Source organism: Chinchilla lanigera, unplaced genomic scaffold, assembly GCF_000276665.1.
Source record: "Chinchilla lanigera isolate Chin_1 unplaced genomic scaffold, ChiLan1.0 scaffold00046, whole genome shotgun sequence".
Lineage (NCBI taxonomy): Eukaryota > Metazoa > Chordata > Mammalia > Rodentia > Chinchillidae > Chinchilla > Chinchilla lanigera.
Window position 1 is genome coordinate 3,105,104 of NW_004955447.1, and position 25,235 is coordinate 3,130,338.

General features: G+C 32.4%; 1 protein-coding gene across 7 annotated transcripts in view; it reads left to right on the forward strand.

Annotated features, from left to right (window-relative positions):
* The first annotated feature begins 3,679 nt into the window (after positions 1-3,679).
* The window catches only part of LOC102028034 (UDP-glucuronosyltransferase 2A1), a 43,048-nt gene continuing 21,492 nt past the window's right edge, over positions 3,680-25,235 (forward strand). The window contains exons 1-3 of one of the 7 annotated variants that reach the window (XM_013518563.1): positions 3,680-3,763; positions 6,939-7,704; positions 20,763-21,392. In XM_013518563.1, coding sequence (XP_013374017.1) covers positions 6,978-7,704; positions 20,763-21,392 — 1,357 coding nt within the window. In that variant the 5' untranslated portion in view covers positions 3,680-3,763; positions 6,939-6,977. Of the gene's footprint in view, positions 3,764-6,938; positions 7,705-10,907; positions 11,093-14,564; positions 14,572-20,638; positions 21,393-25,235 lie in introns of those variants that run through there. The other 6 variants (XM_005392797.2, XM_005392794.2, XM_005392795.2 and 3 more) reach the window with 6 other exon arrangements.

Here is a 25,235-nt window from a genome sequence, read left to right on the forward strand (position 1 = left end):
TATCCAGTGTCCTCAGTCTGTGACAATATTTATAGATTATACTAAATAAGAAATGGTGCAGTCTTATTCCATATTCAGTACATGGATATGCAGAAAAAAGAATGTGAAGTAGAATGAAGAAGAATTTAAAGAGAATGGGAAGAAAATCACTAATTTACTTAATGAAAACTGGCTCCTTCTGTATATTTCTGGAATGTTTATAGTTGTTTCTCAAATAGGTTTTATATATTATCTTAAATATGTGCCCAGTGGTTTTTTTTGTTAGTATAATAAACAGCTTATTTCATAGTAGTTTCTACTGATTACTTATATATCCAAAGTTCTGCTCATGTTTTAAATTAAATATACATATGCATATATAAATATTATATTATATTTTGTTATAGTTTTCCACATGTAAATTAATATGAATTACAACTAAAAAGAAACTATACCTTCTTTACAACTTTTACATTACTGGATACAGTTTTGTCTAATTATATTATCTAAATGCTTGTTTCCAATGTTAATGAGGACATTCTTCTTTATGTTGTATTTTTATTTTTATTTTTATTTTTTTAAATTTTTTTTGGTTTTTCTCTGGTACCGGGAACTGAACTCACGACCTTGCGCTTGCCAGGCAGGTGCTTTTGCCGCTGAGCTAAATCCCCAGCCCTGTATTTTTAAATGTAATAGAAAAATAACAATAAAACTATCTTCTAAATTAAGCTCCTGCTTTATTACAAAATAAAAGGAATATTGTCCATGATAAAATATGTACTAATTTCACTTTTACTTAATGTTTTCCTTTTTTATCAGAATTGAGTCAGATTTCAATTCATTTTTTCCAATGAAAATGATTTCATAAATTTCTCATCTCTATTAACATGTAAATTAGATAATGTGTTTCTTTTTTAAAAATTTATTTCAAAAATGAAAGAAAGGAAATATATTAACAAACAGACATCCATGTACAAAATAGCATAAGAACAACATAAGCCATACTGAATTACAGACAAAGTGGTAGGAAATTAACGATGGCTATTGTATTATATATTGGTATCTTCAAAGTGGTTTCTCAAGAAAACAAATATAGACCTACAAGATATATAATGTGTTTCTTATTAATGAATACCAATTAGTTATTTTAATTTTATAATATTTTAGAATGTATTGATAACATTTTTCTCAGTTTCTTGTTTTGTTTTTTGTATAGGAAAATAAAGGTGACAGAAATGTATCAACACCAACTGGGAAAATGGAAAGGATATTCATTGATAATCAAATAAATTTGTACTGTTGCATCCAAAATTCAAAGGGAAAAATGAAATTGATACTTTAAAAAATCAATTATGGTTGAACATATAGCACTGACACAGCCTATGTGCAAATCCTCGCTATGTCATTAAGTCTTTGAGGAATACTGGGCAATTCACAGGAGCTTTTCATGCCTTAGACACTTTCATTAAATGTGGAAGTAACAGTACTGTGTACCTCAAATGGTTGTGGAAACAATTCAATTTATTAATGGACTTACAGAATTCATTTATAAACACCACATGTAACATTGCAAATGTTCCAAAATGTCAAAGAAAACCTAAAATGTAATGAAATCATAATTCACATTGAAAAAAGCAAAATTTATCACGGAAGTGTTATTCATGAAGCTGTTGAAGTGGAGGGTTCCGTGAGGGTATTCTTTTGTGTTGGCAACAAGCTGTCACAATTCACTTTCCGTTTGACCTAGTACAACCTACGCAACTTCAAAGCACATGCCTTAAGAAAGTCTTCTGATATTGCCCACAACATCTTTAGGCAGGGCAATGTCCAGCTCCATGGAGGTTCTTCACATGAGTTTTTCAGAACCGCATCAGTGACCAGAAGAAAGCTATCTCAGATAATCTATTGGCGTAGTGTTTATTAGTCAGGGTTCTCCAGAAAAACAGCAGCGACAGCATATCAGTTTACTTGTGTGTGTGTATGTGTAAAGAGACAGGAACAGAGAGAGGTTGATAACTGTTTTGGAGACATGAGAACTTCAAAGTCTGCAGGAAAGGACAGCAGGTAGAAGGAAAAGGTTGCAATTTGAGCTTAAAAGCAAAATTCTTTCTTACCTAAGTGAGATTAGTCTTTGTTCTTTAAAGGTCTTCAACTAAATATATGAGGTCAATTCACATTTAGAAAGTAACTTGATAAGCTATTAATCTCTTTAAAAAACACCTTGACAGAAATATCTAGAACAGTACCTGAAAATTTATCTGGGGTGACACATAAAATTAACATTCATGTGGAGACACCAAGAGGACTTTAAACCTCATGAGTTACATCTGCAAGATCAGAAATGAGGTCTCTTGCTGAAATATTTCCTGGAAGATTTCTTTTATGTAGTCAATCTATAAATGATCCTAACAATACAAATATGAGGAAAAAATCCATAAAATGTTCAAACATTTTATGCATATCAAACCTGCAGTAATTATTATTTTTCTACATAAAATCTGTACTCCATGAAATGACAAAGAATGTTTGTAGTCAAGTATGTTATTGCTAAACTTTCTTCTTTATTAGCATATGTTTGTAGTACATAAGGATCAGCTTCCTTGTGTGGAGTTGTTATGTGTATATAACACTTGTCTCTGTGGAGAATACTTTCTACTATAGTCTGTATAAAATTTGTTATCACATTTATTTATCCATTACAACAAAGAATGGTGATGCTTTATTACATTAATTAAGTATGATTTGATAAATATGTCATATTTAGGACACTAAGAAAAACACAACCTAAAATAATTTAGTTAGGAAAAAGAAATGTAATGGTAATTTTTAATGTCAAGGATATGACTTTAAAACATTTATTTAGCAAAGGTAAATTTTTATCTTTTCTAATAAATGACAAATATCAACAAATTATCCGTTGTCATCAGTTCAGGGTTCAGCATTTGATGGTTGATCTTTAGGGTCAACTTGACTGGATTCAGAAACCTCAGGACATTTGAAAAACACACTTCTGGATGTATCTGTGAGGGGGTTTCCAGAGACCATTGGCACTGGGACCACGAGCTCAGGGAGACACCTGCCACTGAATGTGGCTGGCCTCATGCAGGAGGCTGTGGGCCCAGGTGGAGCAAAGGGAACAGGAAGACGACCAGTGCGGGTTCTGTCCCTCTTGTCTTAGTGGTCCCTAGGGGAGCAGATTTACTTTGCCATTCCCTTCAGCAGGGATCTCTCTGCCTCGCCTCTGACCTGCAGTGGCAGAGTGTGCTGAACATGAGATAAAATCTCTGAAACTATGAGACAAAACTATGAGCCTCCCTGACTTTAAGATTTCATTCTCAGGTATTTTGTCACATCATTGGAAAACTAAGATGAGAAGTCAGTCAGCCTATAATAAAATATTTACTGTAATTAAATTGTTTAGTAATTAATTATGATTGGATGCTATATTAATTTTAGAAACATCAAAGTCATATATTTCTTAGCAATAGTCCCAAGATTACAGCACTGTCACTTATTGTTTCGGATACATCCCCGTAGGTAGCAAAGGCAACATTCAATGCACAGTTGTAAGAGTGCCCTTGGGAACATACACCTTTAACTGGAGGTTAGTCAGCTTCATAATGAATTGGGTGTCCTTACTAAGTGTAAACAAATCTGTTTAATCTTTTCTTTATCTGACGTCATATTGTTTATCCTGCCACTTTAAACCAGCTGGGATTTATTTAAGCTCAATTTCCTCTTGTTGGTAAATGAGTGTCACTAAAGTTTCTGTCAGAAATTGCAGGTAAGTTATTTGGAACCTACATAATAATCCAGTATATGAAGTAAATTTGAGCTTTCATATTTTCTTTTAAAATAACCATCACTGTGATTGTGTGGCTTAACTTTAAATTTGCGTCATTGTTTCACCTTGAAAAAGTTTTCAGTGCTGTAACAATCAGAAAAGAGTTTTAACCAGAATTTTACATTTTAAGACAATTTTATACAAATTCCAGGGATGAGCTTTATATAGCCGTGAATGGAGAGTTTTGTTTAGTCTAATACATGGTAAAGACAAGGATGAGTTTCACAACAGACTCCTGGGGTCTTAATGTAGCACGTGTATAGGAGAATGTAAGATGTCACCCTTTGATGATGTTTTATTTTACTAGTACTCTGTAATGAATTTTAAAATATTCAGACAATTTCAAATTTATACTTTTTAAACAGAGATCACATAAATATTGTATAAAGTCAAATTCATTTATTTAAAAAGAGAAGCAAAGAAAAGCTTCTCTATAGAAACTTCTCTGGTAAAGCAATATCCAAGTTTATTAATGTAACTGTTAAGGAAATATCCAATTTTAGTACCACAAATTCCTTATTCCTTCCCTTGTGTGTAAGTGGGAAAATTACCTATTTTATTATGATTGATGATGATACAATATTTGAATATTCTAGCTTCTTTGTAAATATGTTAATAGTCTCTGAAGTCATTACATTTTACAAGTATATTAATCATATTTTTAACTGTAGTTATGCTCATAAATTTTCTGCAAACAGGAAATAGCTTCTCAACTTATTTTACAGTCAGAATAATGAAAAGCAAATGTTCCAACCCTTACTTGTGGTATACATGTTCCATCCTCTTTAGCTGTTTCTTGTCAATATTACTTTTATATTAATTAAAAACACAAGACAAACTAAAATTTAATCTTCATAGTTTGAGAATTTTCTTAATTCCAGACATATATTGTGAACATTTAATCCCACATTAAGCTTTTCCTGTGGAAAAATACTCATTTCTATTGTGAACACTGCTGAGAATAAACGTCAAGGTAATTCACATTTCAAAATAAGTATCAAAATCACATCATGCATGAAGATATTGCTATTGTCTGTCCTTCAGTTACCGCCCCCCATGGAAGCAAGTCCTATGCTATATAACACTCAAAACATTTTACCTCTGTCATGTCAGGTAAAGACACGTGTCATTTTCTTTAGGCAGGACAAGGAGAAAGGAGTCCATGAGATTTTAAACAATTTTCATTCTAAGCAAGTTACTTGTTTGTAAATGAAAACAATTTTATTTATGTAAATATATGGTCATGTTGTATATTATAGTTGTTATTACATTATAATTTCTGGTCTGTATTATGCATTCAAATGTATGTTGTACATTTTGTTTCATTACTTTGTACTCTTGATAACTTTATGATTTTCTTAAATTTTTAAATTTATAGATAAAAAAGTATTATGGGTGTACAGAAGCATAATAAGCTATGATTATATGACTGCCTTGATTCTGAAACCTAATGCTGATGTCTTGTAGTCCTGTGTGTAGTACTGTCTTCCATTCACAAAATCTCTCATCAATGTGAGAAAGATCTGTGGGATTCAACTTCCATCTAGTAGGGAGTGCTGTGCTTATTAAGGAAACACTGTAACTGAAAAAAGAACAGAAAAACATTTCTAGTTGTCCTAAACTGGATCTGATTCCATTATGGTAAATAAACTGGATAAAATGATAACCATGGATCACAACAATTTTCACTGTTTGCTGCCATCTCACTTGGGGCCTGACTGACATTAGTAGGTGTCTGTTCTGTAGACACCATCAAATTGTTTGAAGAGAGCCTTGAATTTAAATCTATCTAAAGAAATTTTATGGTTACATTGCTAAATTTTAAACCATACCTTTTAAAGTCAGCTGTTCCAATAAAATGGTGAGAAGTGATAATTTTAAGCAATAGATATCAGACTTTTTAATGTCAATAAAATTATTAACAGAGAAATCATATCTCTGCTTATTGACAAGAATACACATGTCAGTTTTCATAAAGAACATGTGGATTGCTTGAATTTGCCCCAATGTATTCAAATTTATTCAATGTGTTATAAAATTTATTATGATATTATAATTCAGGCTGCTATAATTCAGGTAGATCACTTAGAATTAGCAAGGAGACATGGCTTATTCTGGTAAGGGATTCTATCTTTCTGGTTAATGCACAGGCTCTAGGAGACAAAGATCTTAAAAGTTATACAACAAAGATTAATTATTTCCTTATTTTATGAACTTGGCAAGTGATATGATGTCTCTGAATGGTGGTTCTTTCTCTGATACAGGAATAACTATAGCATCTAATTAATTGGATCTCATCAAAAAGAGAGATTAGTGTGATTAACATATGTAAAACATTTGTAACAATGTCAAATACAAAGGTCTTAATAAATGCTAGCACTCTCAGAAGATAAGAGTCTGGAAGTAACATTATTCATCCAGGCTACCTAACTCCTCAATACTATTTTTTAATAAAACACTTGAATCAGCCATTCTCTTCAAACAGACCATATTCAAGAGAAACATCCATATTTCTTGCACATATTACTTGTCTATCATTTATTCATGTAATAATGATATTTTTATCAATGATTAATCCACATAATTTCTTTAATTGTTGTTAAATTAGTAACACATACTGTACTTACTGTATTTTTATAAATATCCTTTGCAATAGTCCTTCTTATCTGTTATTGCTATTAAAATACTGCTTAAGTATTGGAATTATATGAACCTACTAAATAACAAAATACCTTACAGCATTAGAAACTCTACTTGTCTGAGTGAATTCTGACCCAGTTTGAGGTCCCAGTGCACAGCAATAAGTGTAAAGTTGAGATGTAAAAAAGATTAATAAATGTAATGGTAAAATGTTTGCAAGTCTTTGATACAATAGGGTAATGGATCAAGTTCAAGAGAAAATTTAAACAGTAGGAATTACAACACAAGTTACTGCAACAGCATGAAAAACATAAATCTTATACATGAATCCTTAAACCTGTAATTTGATTGCCATCAGCAATGGAGCTACCAAAGCTAACTTCATTTGGTAGAGAGGAGGCTCATTAGGTTATCAAGTGTTTGGCTCTATTAAGGAAACTTTTTGTCCTTTTTCTTTTGTCTTCTATGTCAAAAGGCAGAGGTACTCTTTTGCTTCACATCTCAAATCTTCTGCATGAGACTCATCATGGTAAGCAACATTCTGCTGTGGTCTCTTCAGATAAGCCTCCTCGGAACCACTCTTGCTGGGAACATTCTGATTTGGCCAATGGAGGGGAGTCACTGGCTCAATGTTAAGATCATTATAGATGAGCTCATTAAGAGAGAACATAACGTGACTGTCTTGGTTGCCTCGGGTGCACTGTTCATCACACCAACCTCTCACTCTTCTCTGACATTTGAAATATATAAAGTGTCCTTTGGCAAAGAAAGAATACAAGGGGTGATCAAGGATTTTGTTTTGACATGGCTGGAAAACAGGCCATCTCCTTCCACCATTTGGAGATTCTATCAGGAGATGGCTAAAGTTATCAAGGACTTCCACATGGTGTCTAGAGAGATGTGTGATGGCGTTCTTAAAAATGAAAAGCTGATGGAAAAGCTGAAGAAAGGCAAGTTTGAAGTCCTCTTGTCAGACCCAGTATTCCCTTGTGGTGATATAGTAGCTCTAAAGCTGGGAATACCATTCATCTATTCCTTGAGGTTTTCTCCAGCCTCGAATGTGGAAAAGCACTGTGGGAAGGTACCATACCCTCCTTCCTACGTTCCTGCTATTCTCTCGGAACTCACTGACCAGATGACTTTTGCTGACAGAGTAAGGAATTTCATCTCCTACCACCTACAGGACTACATGTTTGAAACTCTTTGGAAACCATGGGATTCCTACTACAGTAAAGAGTTGGGTGTGTATCAAGTTTTGTTTTATTATGTGAATATGAATCCTAGAGCTTTAAATCATTTCTCCTCCACTCCCTCGTTTTTACTTTAATTTTTATACATCTGTTTTCTCTTTCACTATAATTTGATAGCAAAATGATAAAAGACATTATATTGCGATAATATAGAGGAGGGTTTTCTAATTTCATAGACTGAAAGATACCAAGTTATTTTATGAATAACATATGTTGAGAAGTATCTTAGTTAAAAAATAAGATTGAACTTCATTTACATATTACTTTGAAGATAGAATTTGTGTAATCATTGCAGCGCTGGTTGAAGACATCTAAAAGAAACTGAACCTTCTACAAACCTATTATTATTATAATATATGTTCATATCTAGTATATATATATCTATATATACACACACACATATATACTATCTGAATAATAAAGTTCAAAGATAAAAACTAAGAAGTATTCAAGGCTCTATTACCCTTGCTTTGAAGGTAAGAATTTATGATAGAACACAACCATTGCTTAAAATATACTATGTTTATTTTGTTTCCAAGTTTTCAGCTATGCTGAAAAGCTAAGAATTTGATATTTTTCTGTTTCTATAAGAAACATATACTTTCATTTTTCAGTAATAAAATGACTTACATTCAACCAACAAACTTATCATTGTAAATAAGATTAGCATTGCAGGCAGTTAAAATAAAATCATAATGCATATTTATAGGTCATACTGTGTGTAGTCTCTCAGATGATACATATTAATATTTTATATTGACTTCATCATAAACCTCTGAAGCACAGGCCTAATACCAATGATAATAACATAAGGATTCTTTTTTTCTATAACTACTATTTCTAGGATTTTTTTGTGTTTTGAATCTTAAATTTCACATTATTAACATCAAAATTTGATTTTATAATTTTATTTCTTTTTGAAAATGTAATAAATCCAAGATTCAAAGAATATTTAAAGAAATAAAAGTTGTATATATACTACTGTGACTACACCATTGTTTAGTAACCAGGTGTAGTAAGTCCTAGAGATGTATACTAGCTAATGAGTGAAAATATTAAATGACATTTAAAATCATTTAAAGACGACAAAGTGCAATGTAAAAATAAGTGCCTCACATGAATGCTACACGGTGAAATATTAAAGTTTCTGTGCAATAATATCTGTTATACTCATTTTTATTCTACAAACTTGTCCTAAAATAATTGCAACCCTGAATTAGAGGAATTATGATAGATACACTGACCAGTTAGTGTGTGGATCCAAATGTGACACATCAAAGTGAATGAATATGATCCAAATTCATTGAGCCAACTATAACTAATAGGCCGTGTCATAACAAAAAAGACATCTGCTCCTTCTACATTAACCAGTGACCCACAAATTTGAAAATATAGTTATCTCCTGCATGTACATAAGAACTATAACATGTATTAGCCAGAGAAAATAAGCATAGATACAGTGACTATGTATATGACCTGGAACCTGTCCACTGACAATATACAGGGATGGGAGACATCACAGAGCTAAACCTAGATCTTATTAAGCAGGAAGAAAGGGATAAATAAATGGAAAGCTTTTATGCAGCAATGAGGCTGACATATTTGCAAAAACTACTTTATGTTTGCATGCATATAAAAAATTTACAGAGATATCTAAAAAAGTGCATTGTCCCAGTTATAAGAGCACAAGGAACTTGGAATTTTCCTGAATGTTAGTGGATGTTTATATTTTTATTCTTTAACTTCTATCTTTATCAATAACTTGCCCTCAACTGTAGAATTTCAACTCTCCAAATTATTATGGAATTTATTTATATCTGTGAAGCAATCCCTCATTTAATCTCCTGGGTGCAGGCTTAGAATCACGAGATCCATTTTATTTTGCTGCTATCTTTAAATTCCTCACAAAAAGCTCACTATACTCTCAGTCTTAAAATGTGAAACTAATCTTTTTAGAAAATTTGAAAGAATATAAAGAAGATTGATTGTCTTTGCAATAGAATTCTTTGTCTTTGCAAAGAATATAAAGAAGAAGATTGTCTTTGCATCTGATTTTTCATCTGATTTTGATATATGGTGTCATATTTCCAATCACATTACAGTCTTGCTGTTACTGAGAGTATTTGTTCTTTTTAACCACAAAATTCTTACTGATGACTAAGAATACATGTAAATATGATATCTGATTTACAAAGTTTAATGATAAAAAATAAAAGTACTCAACGCTTAATCACGTTTGTTTTGAATGTGTGAATTAAAGATAAACTGCTCAAAATGTTTTATGTTAATTTTATCTGATATTCAATGTACTGTAGTGTTTATAAGATGAAAAATTATAATCAGTCATTTATAGTGTCGAAAGGTCTTTGTTAATCATGCACGAAAGGATCTAATTATCTGTCTAAAAATCACATATGCTTTTGTAATTTCTTTTCTTTCTACATTACATTATGTATTCTTTGATAATAGATTTCCTGTTGGACATTCTCTTAGACAGTGAGAATATCACGAAGACTGATATTAAAACTCCAGGCCTCACAGTTTTCACAGTCAAGCAGAGAACTCAGACATGTGAAAGGGCATTTGCAGTGTGACTTTTCCAATTAACATGTGTACAAATCAAAGGTGTGTAGAGGAGGGAGGCATTGCACAGCAAGGAGAATGAGTGTTGTGATCTGAAAAGCTTCGGAGATGAAGCTTTGATTAATAGGGAAACTTGCACAGTAAATACAAATTTTTCTGTGAAGTCTGTGGAGGAAGGAAACCTTGCCCAGAATTGGAGACTTGAAATATGATAAGGTGTGAATTATATTCCTGATGATTTATTATTTTCTAAGTTGCAAAATGTGAAGTGGAAAGAAGTGAGGAAAAATGCTAGCGATGTCATGATTCGAAGAATAAATGTTCCACTATAATTAATATTTTAAAGCTTCTGTAATGTTCAGGTCTTTGGTTTTTATTGAGGTAATAAATGGGAAACATTTAAGGGAATGTAGGATAACTAGATTTCTGTGTTATGCACTACCCCAGGAATGATGCTCCTGTATTGCTCTGGGGACATGAATTAAGAGCATGTGCCTGGAAACGAGCTAACAGTGGAGAAAAATAATATACCCTGCGATTGCCTAGAAACAAAACAGGAAACCAAGTTCTTTATCCACACTGCAGCTCACTCGTTCCAGAAAGCAGAAAAGTAACTCAATCTCCTTCCACCCACCCTTCCTCCATTTCATCTCTAACAGCATTGTTGAAAGGACTCAATTAGTTAATGTTTGAAAGGACATTAGAACAACATGTGAGAAATGAAAACCAGCAGTAGCTGTTTACCAAGTTTTCTTCGTTAGAGCTGAAGGCTGATTGGTGAGCACTGTTAAAAGAGGTGAAGAAGAAATTGAAATGATGTGGATATTTCTAATTGCAGTAAATGGTACACGGCATAGTTAACCAGGCTAGAAAATAGGGCATACAAAATATTTGTGAGTGTGAATAATCCATTTATTATTATTATTATTATTATTATTATTATTATTATTTTGTACTGGGAATCAAACTCAGGACTTTGAGCTGGCTAGGCAGGTGCTTGTAACACTGAGATATATCCCCAGCCCCAGTCCATTTAATTTTGTAGATATTGTATATGTGGTAATTTTGTAAATACAGTAGTAGTTGGTTCCATGAAAAGACGTACTACAGGTAATAGCTTCGGTTAGAGATTTAAGTATCATTTACAGGAGAATGGTATGTACACAGTTTTGTTTGTTCTTACTAAAATGCTATATTTTTACTGAGGCCAGGAAATGAACACTTTTATTGAAAAGACCAGGTAAGAAGTAAAAGTTCTGACAGAATTCAGTAATTAATTTTTGTGTAACATATTATAGATACAGAATAATAAGTGAGAATGATATATGAATTGAATTTGGAAAATTTTTCTTCTAAAGTGTGACTTTAATTTGTAGTTGCTTAAATTCTCCAATTAAAGTCTTTGAAATGAATTCTGTATGACATAAATTTCAAATTATCACAAGTGAGTAAATGAAAAGATTAACTTTCTTTAAGATTACTTCTCTGTGGTAGAACGTAATAATAACTTCGGACTGAGTCCTTAATATCTGCTAATTATTAAGAATTGGATATTATAATGTCCAAATTCTTTATTTTGTTTGAAGTTATGGAGACTTGGCTAAAGCTCACATACATCCTAATAATGATGACACCTAACATTTATTGAATTGCTCCAGTTCATTCTGTACCATGATACAATTCACTCTGTACAATTCACTCTGGCAATGAATTTGTTATATTTCAGTACAAGAAAATCTCCTCAACACAGGAGAGAAAATTGAGGCTTCAAAATATCAATCATTTTAAAATAAAATCATCTAGGCAGGAGTTTTAAGAAGTGTTATTCAAACTAAAATCTTGCTTGTACCAAAGCCTCTGTGATCTTTAACTCTAGATCTTTCATTCTTTCTCTCCAATTTAAATTTTAGAAGAAAATTTATCAATTATGCAGCCTTTTTTGTTAAACTTTCTTGGATTTTTAAAAGTGCATTTAGATTTGAAACATCATACTGTTTCTTGCCTATTTTTAATGTACTGAAAGGAGCACAATCACCCCATGGTTTCAATAGTTAACTCAATATTCGTTCCCGAAAAGATGATTTCAATGTGACTTCTTGAGTGCATTGCCTGGGGTTATTCTTTTTCGCTTTATGAGAACTGTGTAAGGAGCTCCCCAGTGGAAATGTAAAAAATCTGCAATATTAAAAAATATTTATTGAAAATTGAGCAATGAAAATTTTATGATTTGTTTTCATATTATGCCAACAAAGTTATGCACATGTTTAAGAGAATACAATTTTATAACATAAAATATTTATAATCTGTAAGAATTATGTATTGTTACCAGTAGTTTTATCTGTTGATCACTGTGAAAACATGTAGGTCATTACTTGAATAATTTTATCTTTTGTGCTATTAAAGATTGAACACAGGTTCTGTGGACTGGGCTACAATGGCAGATCATTCAATCATTCATCAATAAATTCATTCATAGATAAGATTTTCCCAGGCTCATCTTGAACTAGCAGTCCTCTGCTTTCCAGGGTCCTGGTTTAAAGGAGTACTCCATCACACCTGACTTCCAGAATATTTTTTATCTGTCAGATTTAATTGTTTTTTATGTTATATAAGAATAATCCTGCAGTATAACATTACATGTCTTTGATATAGCATTACATATAAAAATAGATGGTTAATCTTTGAGAAATAATGGAATGCATAACAACAGTATACTTCCTTCAGAATTACTGACCATTGTATTCAGAACTTTGCAGCAACTAGTTACTTACTAAGCAATAACAATTAATGTAAAATAAAGTGTGGCAAAAAAGAAAGATATGATTTTAAACTACAAAACTTAATTTCAGTCATGAAATCAGGTATCTTTTCCATGAGTTATTACTTTTTCCATTAATGGAAATTTAACTTTGTAAGTTGGTACCTAAACATAATTTATTTTTAAAAGGTTTTGACTTGAGTTTGCAATTTTGAAACATTTTGAGAATATGGAAAATGAGACAATAAGATAAAAGAATTAGATATTATAATGTCCAAATTCCTTATTCTGTTTGAAATTATGGAGACTTGGCTAAAGCTCATATACATCCTAATAATGATGACACCTAGTCTTTTTTGAATTGCTCCAATTCAGTCTGTACCATGATACAATTCACTCTGGCAATGAACCAATGTCATTATATCAATGGCATTATATTAATGCCAACAAAAATAAGGTTAAACAGTATAATATCCAAGTATAATTTCAAAGGAAAGAAAATACTTATATCTTCTATTAAATGATTATACTATCTATTATTCTTCACTTCAATAAATTCAGATTTTATTGTCCTCCAAGGAGCACCTAAGATTAGCTGTCACTTTATAACCTTCCATTTGTCTTAATCTGATATAATTTAAAGATTTCTACAATGCATTTGTTTTTCTGGGATAAACATTCTAATATTTTGCGGCCGATTGTGTCTATTGTTAGTGAGGAATTTTTTATTTTAAAGAAAGAAAAAGAAATAATAAAAACAATACAGAATTTCAAAACCAGATGAGAGGAAATTAACAATGGTTATTACATTGCATATTGTTGCTCAGATTTGAAGATGTAGGCATGCAAAATTGATCAAACAACGTAAGCCCTAGTTAATTGCTCCTTTCAGTGAACTAATAGAGAATAGTACTACAACTATCTCAGCTATTTTTAGTATATATATGTGTATATACATATATATATATTTTTTTTTTCATGTTCTTTCTTTGCTCATTTCTCACATTCTTTCTTTTCAATCAGCTTCTTTCCCTTTCACAGTATCTATTGTACGTTTTGGATGTTATTTACCCTTTCAGTCTCTTAAACTAGAGCGACAACACGATGTTTACACATGCAAATCTGATTTATTTTACTTTGTATGGTCTCTAGTTGCATCCATTTACCTATAAAAGCCTCGAGTATATCTTTCTTTACACCTGAATAGTACTCCATTGCATAAAAAGACCACATTATTTTATCCACTACTCAGTTAATGGGAATTTGGGTTGTTTACCAGATTTAGCTATGACAAATTATGTTGCTATAAACATGAGTGCACATATGTCACTGTAAAGGAGAATAGCTGGGTCGAATGACACCTCCAACCCTAGTTTTTGAGGAATCCCCACAGTGATTTGCATAGTGGTTGTGCCAGTCTACACTCCCCCCAGCAGCGGAAAAGTGTACTTTTTTCCCCACAGTCCTGCCAGCATTGGTTATTGGTTGATATCTTGATGATAGCCATTCTTTCTGGGGTGAGATGGAATCTCAGTGTTGTTTTAATTTGCATTTCTCAAATGACCAGTGATGTTGAACATTTGTTCAAATATTTATTTGCTGTTTGTATTAGTACATCTGAGAAGTGTATATTTATCTCTGATGTACATTTTTGGATTGAGTCTTTGAATTTTAGGGACCTGATTTTTAAAAAGTCTTTATATATTCTAGAGAGAAGTCCTTTGTCTGAGGGACAATTGCCTAAAATTTATGGCTAGTGGAAAACATCTTTTTGACAATTGAATCTTAAGAACTTTGTTGATAAAATTTAGGTATACATAATGATCCCATCTCTTCTAAGGAATTTGTATTTTGACCTAGTATCTCTTGATTACCATTTTTTTTCCAATCCTACCCCCTCCTAATATAAAATCAGGGATTGTAATGACCCCTGATTTACCTTTGTTGCCCAGAGTTGTTTTTGCTCCTCTCTGTCTCTTTGGCTCCAAATAAATTGTAGGAATACTTTCTCTAATTCTGTGAGGTATTCTAATATTATGTTGATTGGTACTGTTTTAAATCTTTAGAGCAATTTTGGAAGTATGACCATTTTCACTATGTTGGTTCTTCCTACCCAAGAGCAAAGGATATCTTTCATTTCTCTCATATCCTCTTCAGTCTCCCTTTTGAGCTTACTGTAATTTTCAATGTTTAAATCTTTTACTTCCTTTATGAGATTGATTCCTATGTATTTCATTTTTTATTCTATTGTAAAGCACACTATTTCCTTAATTTCTGTCTAAGTGAGTTTATTATTTGTATACAGGAATGCAATATATTTTTGAGTGTTGATGTTGGATCCTGCTGCATTACTGAATCTGGTAATTAAAACTAGAAGTCTTCTGGTGGACTTTTTCGTATCTTCTATGTAGAGTATCAAGTCATCTGTTAATAATCATAATTTAATTTCTTCCTTTCTTAAGTTTATTCCATTTTTTTCTCATATCTACATGCTCTGGCTTAATTTTTCAGAACTATATAGCTTAGGAGTGGTGATACTAGAAATTTTTGTCTTATTCCTGATCTTAGAGTGAAAGTATTCAGTTTTTGAACCTGTAGCATTGTATTGTCTATGGGTTTCTCATAGATGGCTTTTATCATATTTAGATAAATATTATCTATCCCAGTATTCTACAGGGATTTTTATAATCATGAATAGGCATCAGTTCTTTTTCAGTATCTATTGAGAGGATCATTTGATATTTGTTCTTTTCTCTGTGATATGGTGTATTATGTTTATTGATTTGCATATGTTGAACCATCCCTGCATCCCAGGGATGAATCCTATTTGGTCATCGTATGGATTTCCAAGGTGTCTGTTGTGATTTCACTCTTTTCGTTCCTAATTACAAGAATTTGAGTCTTTCCACTCCTTTTTTGATAAAGTTAAGCTAGGTCTATAAATTTTCTTTAGTCTTTCAAAGAACCAACTCTTTGACAATCAATAGAGAAATAAGACATTTCCATCACCAAAAACAAATGAAGAAATTCATGACCACAAAACCAACTCTACAGTGTGTTCTGAAAGATTTCCTACAGTGAGATAACAATGTGACCAAATTCAAAACAGAGCAAAAGGAAGATGCTACCAGGCAGGGTAAGTAAATAAACATAGGGGAAAGATAAGGACCAACAGCAAAAAATAATATAAAAACAAAAAGCCAATGCATATTGTCATTGACTCTTTGTATTGTTTTATTAGTCTCACTTGCATTACTTTCTGCTCTGATCTTTCAGCTCCTTCAGTATTCCTGATGTGGGTATTGACAGCTATATTTTCCTTTAGGACTGCTTTGATCTTGTCCCATAATTTCCTGTATATTCCATTGGTATTCTTATTTAGCTGTAGAAATGGTTTAATTTCTTCACTAATTTTATCTGTTGCAAATTTGTTGTTCAGTATGGTGCTATTTCATTTCCATATGTTTATGACATTTTTGTGGTTTCTTTTGCTGTTTCCAAATTCATCCTATTATGGTCAGATAGTATGCACTGGATAATTTCAATTCCTTTGTGTTTACTTAAGTATGTCCTGTGGGCTATTATGTGGTCTATTTTGGAGAATGTCTCATGAACAGTTGAGAAAAATATGTATTCTGATGTGGCATGCAACACTCTGTAGATATCTACTAAGTCTATTTGTTCACTGATTTGGTTCAGTTCTCATATTTTTTTGTTTTCTTGTCTAGTTGATTTATTTCTGATAGTGGGGTGTTAAGGTACCCCATTGCAATAGTTTCAGTGTTCATTTGATTTTCAATGTTCATTAGTATTTATTTTGGGTACTTGGGTGCTCCTGTGTTTTGTGAATACATATTTATGAATGTTACCACTTCTTGTTGAAGTTTTCCCTTAAAAAGAATGTAGTTATATTTTTAATCACTTTGATCTGCTTTGGCTTGAAGTTCACATTGCCTACAAGTGCAATGCTTACTGCTTTTTTTGCTGGGTTTCTGTCACATTAAATATTGTTTTCCATACTTTGACTTTCAGTCTATGAATTTCTTTTTGAATTGGAAGTGCTTGTTCTATGCAGCATATTGTTGGATCTTGCTTCTTGGTGCATTCTGCCAGTCTGTTTGAGTTGAACTGAAACTATTTACATTGATAGTTATAATGATATGCATTAGCTTTTTGTTTTTATATTATTTTTTGCTGTTGGTCCTTATCTTTACCCTATGTTTAATTACTTACCCTGCCTGGTAGCATCTTCCTTTTGCTCTTTTTTGAATTTGTTCACATTGTTATCTCACTGTTGGTAATTTTTCAGAACACACTGTAGAGTTGGTTTTGTGGTCATGAATTTCTTCATTTGTTTTTGGTGATGGAAATGTCTTATTTCTCTATTGACTGTGAAAGACAGTTTTGCATGGTACACCAATTTGGGCTAGAAATTATTCTCTTTTGGGACTCAGAATACTTCAAGGTCTCCTTGACTCAAGTTCATGTTGAAAATTTTACTGTAACTCTGATGCACTTTATGTTTTTAAATTTTACTTTAAAGAATAATGAACAGAAACAAAATAACAAAAACAAAGAGAAAAACAAAGAACACAAAAACAAAAGTGATACAGAATTTCAAAACAAGATGATAGGAAATTAACAATGGTTGTTGGATTACATATTGTTATTTTCAAATAGTTGCTCAGATTATCAGACATAGGTATGCAAGATTGATCAAACAATTAAGCATTAACTGTTCCTTTCAATAAAACAATAGAAATTGTAAGTGATTCATTTCTTTGCTCTAGAAACTTAATATTCTTAATATTCTTGCTCTGAATTTCCAGAATCTTCATTATTATACCCTTTGGGGTAGATGTTTTTCAATCATGGCTAAATGGAATTCTATATGCCTCACTCAACTCTATGTCAAATTCTTTTTCCAGACTTGGCAAGTTTTCTGCCTTTAATATTGTGCAGTTTTTTTTTTTTTTTTTTTATGTCACCTGTACTGGCTCATGCTTTTTCACTGACTACAATCAATATTCTGTTATTTTTCTTTGCATTATGTTGCAGCTGTTGAATTTTTTTTTTTTATGGTCCCTTTTTATTTTTAAGAGATCTTTTTCTTGATCACTAGCCAAAATCTTCTCTTTTGGTCTGAAACTGTCTTCACTTTTGTTCATGCTGTTTTACAAATTTTCAATGGAATTTTTAATTTCCTGGATATCTGTTTGAGTCTGTTTCATAGATTCCATATCTTTCCTATGTTAAGCATTTATGGTTTCCATCATTTTCTTATGCTCCTCTATTTTTATCTATGTCTACACTAGGTTTGCTGAGTAAGTTCCTCATTGTGTTTATCATCTCCTTTTCAATCTGGGAGATTACTTCTGATCTGATTTCCTCTACAGTCTCATGTACGTATTTTTGAACTTCTACTGATATCTTTTCAGAGCTTTCAGATGGGTTGCCTCCATTTTCCTCTATCTCATTGTCACTTGGGCTTGTCCTATGTGGGCTGGAGGTCTGGAATTAGTTTTTACTTCTGTCTTGTGATTTTCTATATATTTTTGTGTGTTGATACCTGTAAATTTCTTATACTATACAGCTTTATTACTAGTATTGACACCTCCCTTGGAAATATCTGTTCTTCAGAAGTGTCTTTTATGTGTAGGATGTTCTTCATTTTTGTGTGTGTCCTAAGGTCCTATCTTCTCAATTTATTGAGGAGGAGATGTTGCTATCTATTTGGTTCATGATCCAGATCTTTGGTAGTGGTTGTGGTTGTCTCTATGGAGCTCAACTAGTTTCTGTAGTATTCTTGGGTAGGGAATGCCCAGAATTGTTCCCAGGTCTATATACAGATGGGTCCTTCTGAACCTTACACAGTTTCACCTATTCCACACCACTGACTCATCTTAGACACTAGGTACTGTCTATTGGACAGAAGGAGTGACCTTGTCCCACTGCAGGTCAGGGTTACTTGCCTGCTTATGTCCCTGGGCTAAGACCACTCTGCTGATCTCATCTCAGAGGGGTGTTTCCAGTCCTTTGTATTTAGGACTGGATTTTGATGTCCGCTGAAGTGGAGTCTAGATGATTCCAGCTCTGACTTCCCATCAGAATTTTCCCTGGTCTGTTCCCACCTCCCAGCACTTTGCTGTGCATATGTGGCCCCTTTCTCACTCCACTCTGGGATGATGGCAGTGAAATGACCTGGGATTTTTCTGCACTAAATCCTGCCAAAACTATTTCAATTAAAATGGTTGTCTCAACCCCCCACTTCTGTTTTGCACATCTGTGTGGGGATGCAGTGCTGCTTCATCTCATTCACTAGTCACTGTCATGAACTTTCCCTAGCACTTCAGAATGTTCTGAACCGCTGGTCACACTGGTTGTGTGCACTCATGCTGTGGTCACTCAAGATTTTTAAATAGCAATTTATATATTTATTCTTGTTCATATTTTTATTAACTAGGTACTGCAATGGACATATTGTCAATAACTAGGCCACAGATTTAGTAATAAAGTTACTGAGCTGCTGGATTTTAGGGAAAAATTAAACTATAAATATTACTACAGCCTTGTTCTGAACTAATCAGTTTGCAAAGTAGCTCTGCAAATATTGCTGCCAATGTAGAAAGTAATATAATAAAGACATGCTATTGTCTCCTTTACATTTGTAAAATGTGAGGGCGAGAATGTCTAAGTATCTCTGTATGGTCACAAATTATTTAAAGTATAGTTTTTAGTCTGTAGATACCTAACTTCTGGATCTACCTACTTTAATTTACTACACAAATATAGTTAAAAGGTTTGTGTTTCCTCAGACCTTATTTTGTCATTTGTATATGAAGCTGTGAAAAGAAATAAAGTGAAAAGTCCCTAACAATAAGAGAGTGGGAGACAGCAATCGCTCCATTTAGAGCAGAGGGAAGTCTTCTCTGAAATGTATGGGATTGCATGTCAATTTAAAACATTATGAGATGTTCAGAAAAACCTTTTATAAATGAAGGTTGCTATTTTAAATTTTATTGCTAAATAAGAACTATGAGGAAGTAATAATTATGTCGCCCTACTCATTAATCAAATGTGATTATATTCTCAATTTTGTTATTTTGTCATACACGTTGTGTATGTAGGTCAACTTTGCTCTACCTTTCCATGAAATGAAGAGTATTTTGTTCACACAAAATTATTAAAAGATTGAATAAAACAATATATACAAATGGGCTTATAATGAAAACAAGTAACTTTTTGATAAAGTAGTTTTAATAGTAAAAAATTATTGATTTTCTCTTCAACCTAATTTCTGTATATATTGTATTGAGGGGATGTTTTTGATATCACAGTTATTATTAGACTATACTGATACTAGGCCAGTGAATTCTTTTTATCTTCAAAATGGGATTAGATTTCACTTTTATTGTGGAGTAACCATGTCAATGCATATAAGATTTTGCATTGTATTATTTTCCTTTTAAGCATTAGATAAACTGACTTTGAATGAGAGTAATATTATTTGAATTAGTAAATATTATTGTATTTGAAAAACAGTTCACCTAAATATACCTCAAATGTTTCTTTTCATCCCAAAAGATCCACATTAGGATGGCTTCAATAGTGGATATCACCATGGCTAAGAAGTTTGTCCAGCTCTTGGTTTTTAATTTGACTCTGACTGAAATTGTGCTAAGTGGAAATGTGCTAATTTGGCCTACAGACGGTAGCCACTGGTTAAATATTAAGGTCATTTTAGAAGAGCTGACTCAAAGAAATCACAGTGTGACTGTACTGACTTCCTCAACAACCCTATTCATCAGTTCAAGTCCTGATCTTTTAGTGGATTTTGAAGAGATACCTGTTTCTGTTAACAAGAGCTATTTAGAGTCCTTAATCGAACATATGATAATAATGTGGATGGACCATAAACCAACTCCTCTCACACTATGGGCTTTCTACAAAGAACTAGGAAAGTTGTTAGAGGCTTTCTTTTTAATCAATGTACAACTCTGTGACCGTGTAATAAACAACCTCACATTGATGGCAAGACTTCAGAGAGGTGGTTTTGATGTGCTGGTAGCAGACCCAGTTACACTGTGTAGTGAATTGCTTGCTCTCAAATTAGGAATTCCATTTGTGTACACACTGAGGTTCTCTCCGGCCTCCACAGTGGAAAGACACTGTGGGAAAATCCCAGCACCAGTCTCCTATGTACCTGCGGCCTTGTCAGAGCTCACTGACCGGATGACTTTTGGCGAAAGGGTTAAAAACATTTTCTCTTATTTTCTACAAGACTATATATTTCATTCCCATTGGAGAGAATGGGATTCCTACTACAGTAAAACTCTAGGTAAGTCTCTAAAATGTTTCCTTTAATAACAGCAAATATCTTTACTTGTATTGTATATAGAAGAAAAGTTCTCCTTCCCTTTGCAAATGCAAAGCCAAATTAAATGTACTTATATCTCTGTTCATTTCCATGGTTAATGTCTTTGGATGAATTTCTAGTAGAGGGTATTACAGGGGGTATTAATGGGTATGTTTTTTCTCTTTACTCAAATAATCCTGTAGTTACTTATATAGTAGTTTTTCAGTTTGTAAATAAAGATTAAAGTATAAATACCTCTAGTAGGAAGAATTATAACACTGCCAAAAAGTACCGTGGAACAAAAATTGGTTTGGGTTATTCACCTCTGTATTTTCTATTTCCTTTTGGGGTAATTTTTAGTTTTTAAAAGAAAATGATTTTTATTGGTACATTTTAGGTATAGATAATGATCACATCCCTCATGGGAAATTTGTACCTGTGCAAGATATAACTTGTGTCTTTTTTTCCCATTACTGGAACATATTTTGAAATGATGCATAATTTACAGTTCTTTGCTTTGTTGTACATCTTTTTTTTCTTTGGTTTTTTTCTGGTACCAGAAATCGAACTCATGACCTTTCTCTTGACAGGCAGGCACTGTGCCACTGAGCTAAATCCCCAGCCCCTGTTGCACATCTTTTACCTGTCTGCAAACAACTTTACAAATCATAACTCTGAACATTAAGATGCAGAATTTACAGACTTTGACCATTTACACTGAGGCTTCTCAGGGGGTGGTTGGGCAAGGATTACCTGCACACAGTTTCTGAATCCTTTGGCAAGCCTCAAGTTTCCTAATCTCAAACATTCCTTACGAGAATTGAAATACAATAATGTAAACTATCAAGGTCAGTTCTGGTTGGGTGCTTTTGCTACTTCTCTTTCTGATTCCCATGAGCCTTCCTTGTTCATTTTGATAGAACTTATTCTATTCAAATTGATTTTTCATTCATATGTGCCAGTAGAACCCATGGAAGTGAGTTAATGGCAGGGATAAAATATTGAAATTTGCTCTAAGTTATTAAATAATTACTGGGCCAATATTATCCGTAGATACTTCTTGTTTCTTTCTATAGCCTTCTAGTCCTGCTTTCTCTCATTTATTTTTGATTTCTTGGTGTAAAAAAATTTATTTATTCTCCATCATTGAGTGGTTGCCACTTTTCCAGGCAGAAATACAACACTGCAAAAGAGGTATTAAAAGAAAAAACTCTCTACTCCCATCTTGGAGTTTACATTTAAATAAAGGAGTAATGTTTAAATCAATTTTGAACATAAGACTGTCATGTATGCTCTAAAATAACACAAACAGTTGTGGGAGTGGGTTCTAAAGGTAAATAGAATGAATAGGAAGGTCTTAAGTGAAACGATAACATTTGAAGTAAGACCTAAAGGGAATGACAATAAGATCCAAGCAGATTCTAGGAAGAAAATCATTTCAGGCTTAAAAAATAACAAATGCACTAATGTGTGGCAAGCCATGGATGCAGGATCTGCCTAATTGTGGTGTGATATTCAGCCAAGAATTCACAAGTACAAATTGAACAGTGGGTTCCTTCCTTTTACATTGAAATATCATCAACCATTTCTGCATCACTAATATTTTTGATATCCTTCAGAGAATTTTGTAGAGGGAAATTGTGTATATTATACACATAAGGATAGAAGGGATTGAAATTTACATGTGATCTTTTGAAAGTACGGTCATTACAATTTTATAATTGAAATTGTGTTTTTATATTTTTTGTAGTGTCATTTTTAGTTTGGGGGTAATGTCAAAAATTATGTCTCAAAAGCACACTTATTTTAAATGTACATGTTATTCTCATGATTGTATCTCAAGTCATGTGAATGTGTTCTATAATAATTATCATTGCCTATATGTGTATCATACACTGATCATTGGAAGTACTGACTGAGATTGCAGGGCATATTCTTTAGAAAAGTTTACGAAGATAGTGAAATGTCTTCAAAGCACTTGAGGCTCTAGGTACAGGTTCAGTTGCTTACTGTCTGATCTCAGCCAAGTTGCAGTGCTTTCTCTTTAAAATAGGATTAATTTCACTGTGCACCTTAAGGGGATAATATGATATGTCAACTGTGAAGTTCTACTATTATGAGTATTATTGATATCAAATTATGCTGGGACTCTTCAAACATAAAGCCCTAATTGCAATATCACAGGACTCTACACACAGAAATTTGAGAATAAATATCTGCAAATATCAATGGTCTCTTATGTATACTTAATCTTCTTTTTAAAGGACATCCTGACAAATTATGTAACATGTGAAAAGATTTGTAAGATAGACATTCTCAGCCTCTCAATTTACAGGATAATCTACTTTTAGGAATTTTTACCTTTGAGAAATTGCATACTTATTTAAATCCTGCATGCTTCTCATGTTACTAAGAATATTTGTACAAAACATGACTACCCAGGATATTTTTTTTTTTAACTTTAAATGCATTACAAAACACCTGGTAAAATCCAATTTAATTTTGAATGCATTGCAAAACACCTGGTAAAATCCAATTTGTCATGCGTTTGTAATATATTCATAAAATTTCAGCAATGCCCAGGCCCTTTATACTGACACTGAAATAGGATATATCTTACTTTTTACAATATGTGTGAACACAGTGGGTTTAAAATGGGAAAAGTATACCAGAAAATTGACATGCTGGACTATAGTGTAGAAAAACTCCAATGTCTTAATACAGATAGATAAGCAAGAATCTATAAAGCTGCACTCATGCTATATCCTATTTTCTGCTTTAGTGAGTATTTCCTATTTTATGGTTAAAATGAATAAAATTAACATCCTTTATAAAGTACTTATAACAGCTGACAAAATAGGAACTTTGGGGAAGAAGGAGTATAAAGGAGTAAAACTATTCACAAAGCTTGACCAGGGCAGGTGTGCTATTTGCACTTTCAAATGTCATAAACCCTGAACTGGAGAGTTAAAAAATTTGTTTCTTGAAGTGAGGATGTGTGTGTGTGTGTATCTCTAACTGTTGCTAATGGGGATGTAAGCAAATGATATCAATAGTGTGTATTGCTAAGTTTCCTCACTCACTTATACGAGGAAGACTTTGGTGAAAATAGAGCTAGTAACCTTGAGATTAAACTTTGCCAAAAAGACTATTAAAAATATATCATAGGACAATTAAGGCAAAAAGGCTTTGAATGAATAGACTTGCATACAGAAGGCAAATTTTCATAAAGTATATGTTTCTTTTCCCACATATGACATGAGAAAGATACATTTAAATGAAGGTTAGTGTATTATAAATATCAACAGAAAGTGCATATATTGAAGCATGCTATACCTTGCCGTCATATATTCTCTGAAAATAAAATATAAATGATTTTTAAAATTAATATATATAGAAATTTGAATCCTTTGATTTATATTTGTCGTCTAGAATTCCAAATTGATATAAAGATTAACAATGGAATAATTATTAAGCATTAGTAATAATTATATATCATTTATGATAATATATTTTCCTATATAAATGTTGCCACAGAATGATCCTATTCCATGTAAGCACTACAAAGCATAACTTTTTAAAAAGAGATATTGTCATCTCATGGAAGTTTAATAGTAAAGTCCCTCAGCAAAAGGCTAAATTTTACTCTTGTAACATAATGTTTGAACTTTCAGTAGTCAGGAAAACCATTTCTATTTACCAGAAATCTGTTGAAAATAATAAAAACAGAAACAAAAAGATAGCATGATATCTGTTCCATGGATAACTGTTCCTTTCAATAAACTAATAGACATTAGTAGTATAATTAATTATTATATAATAATT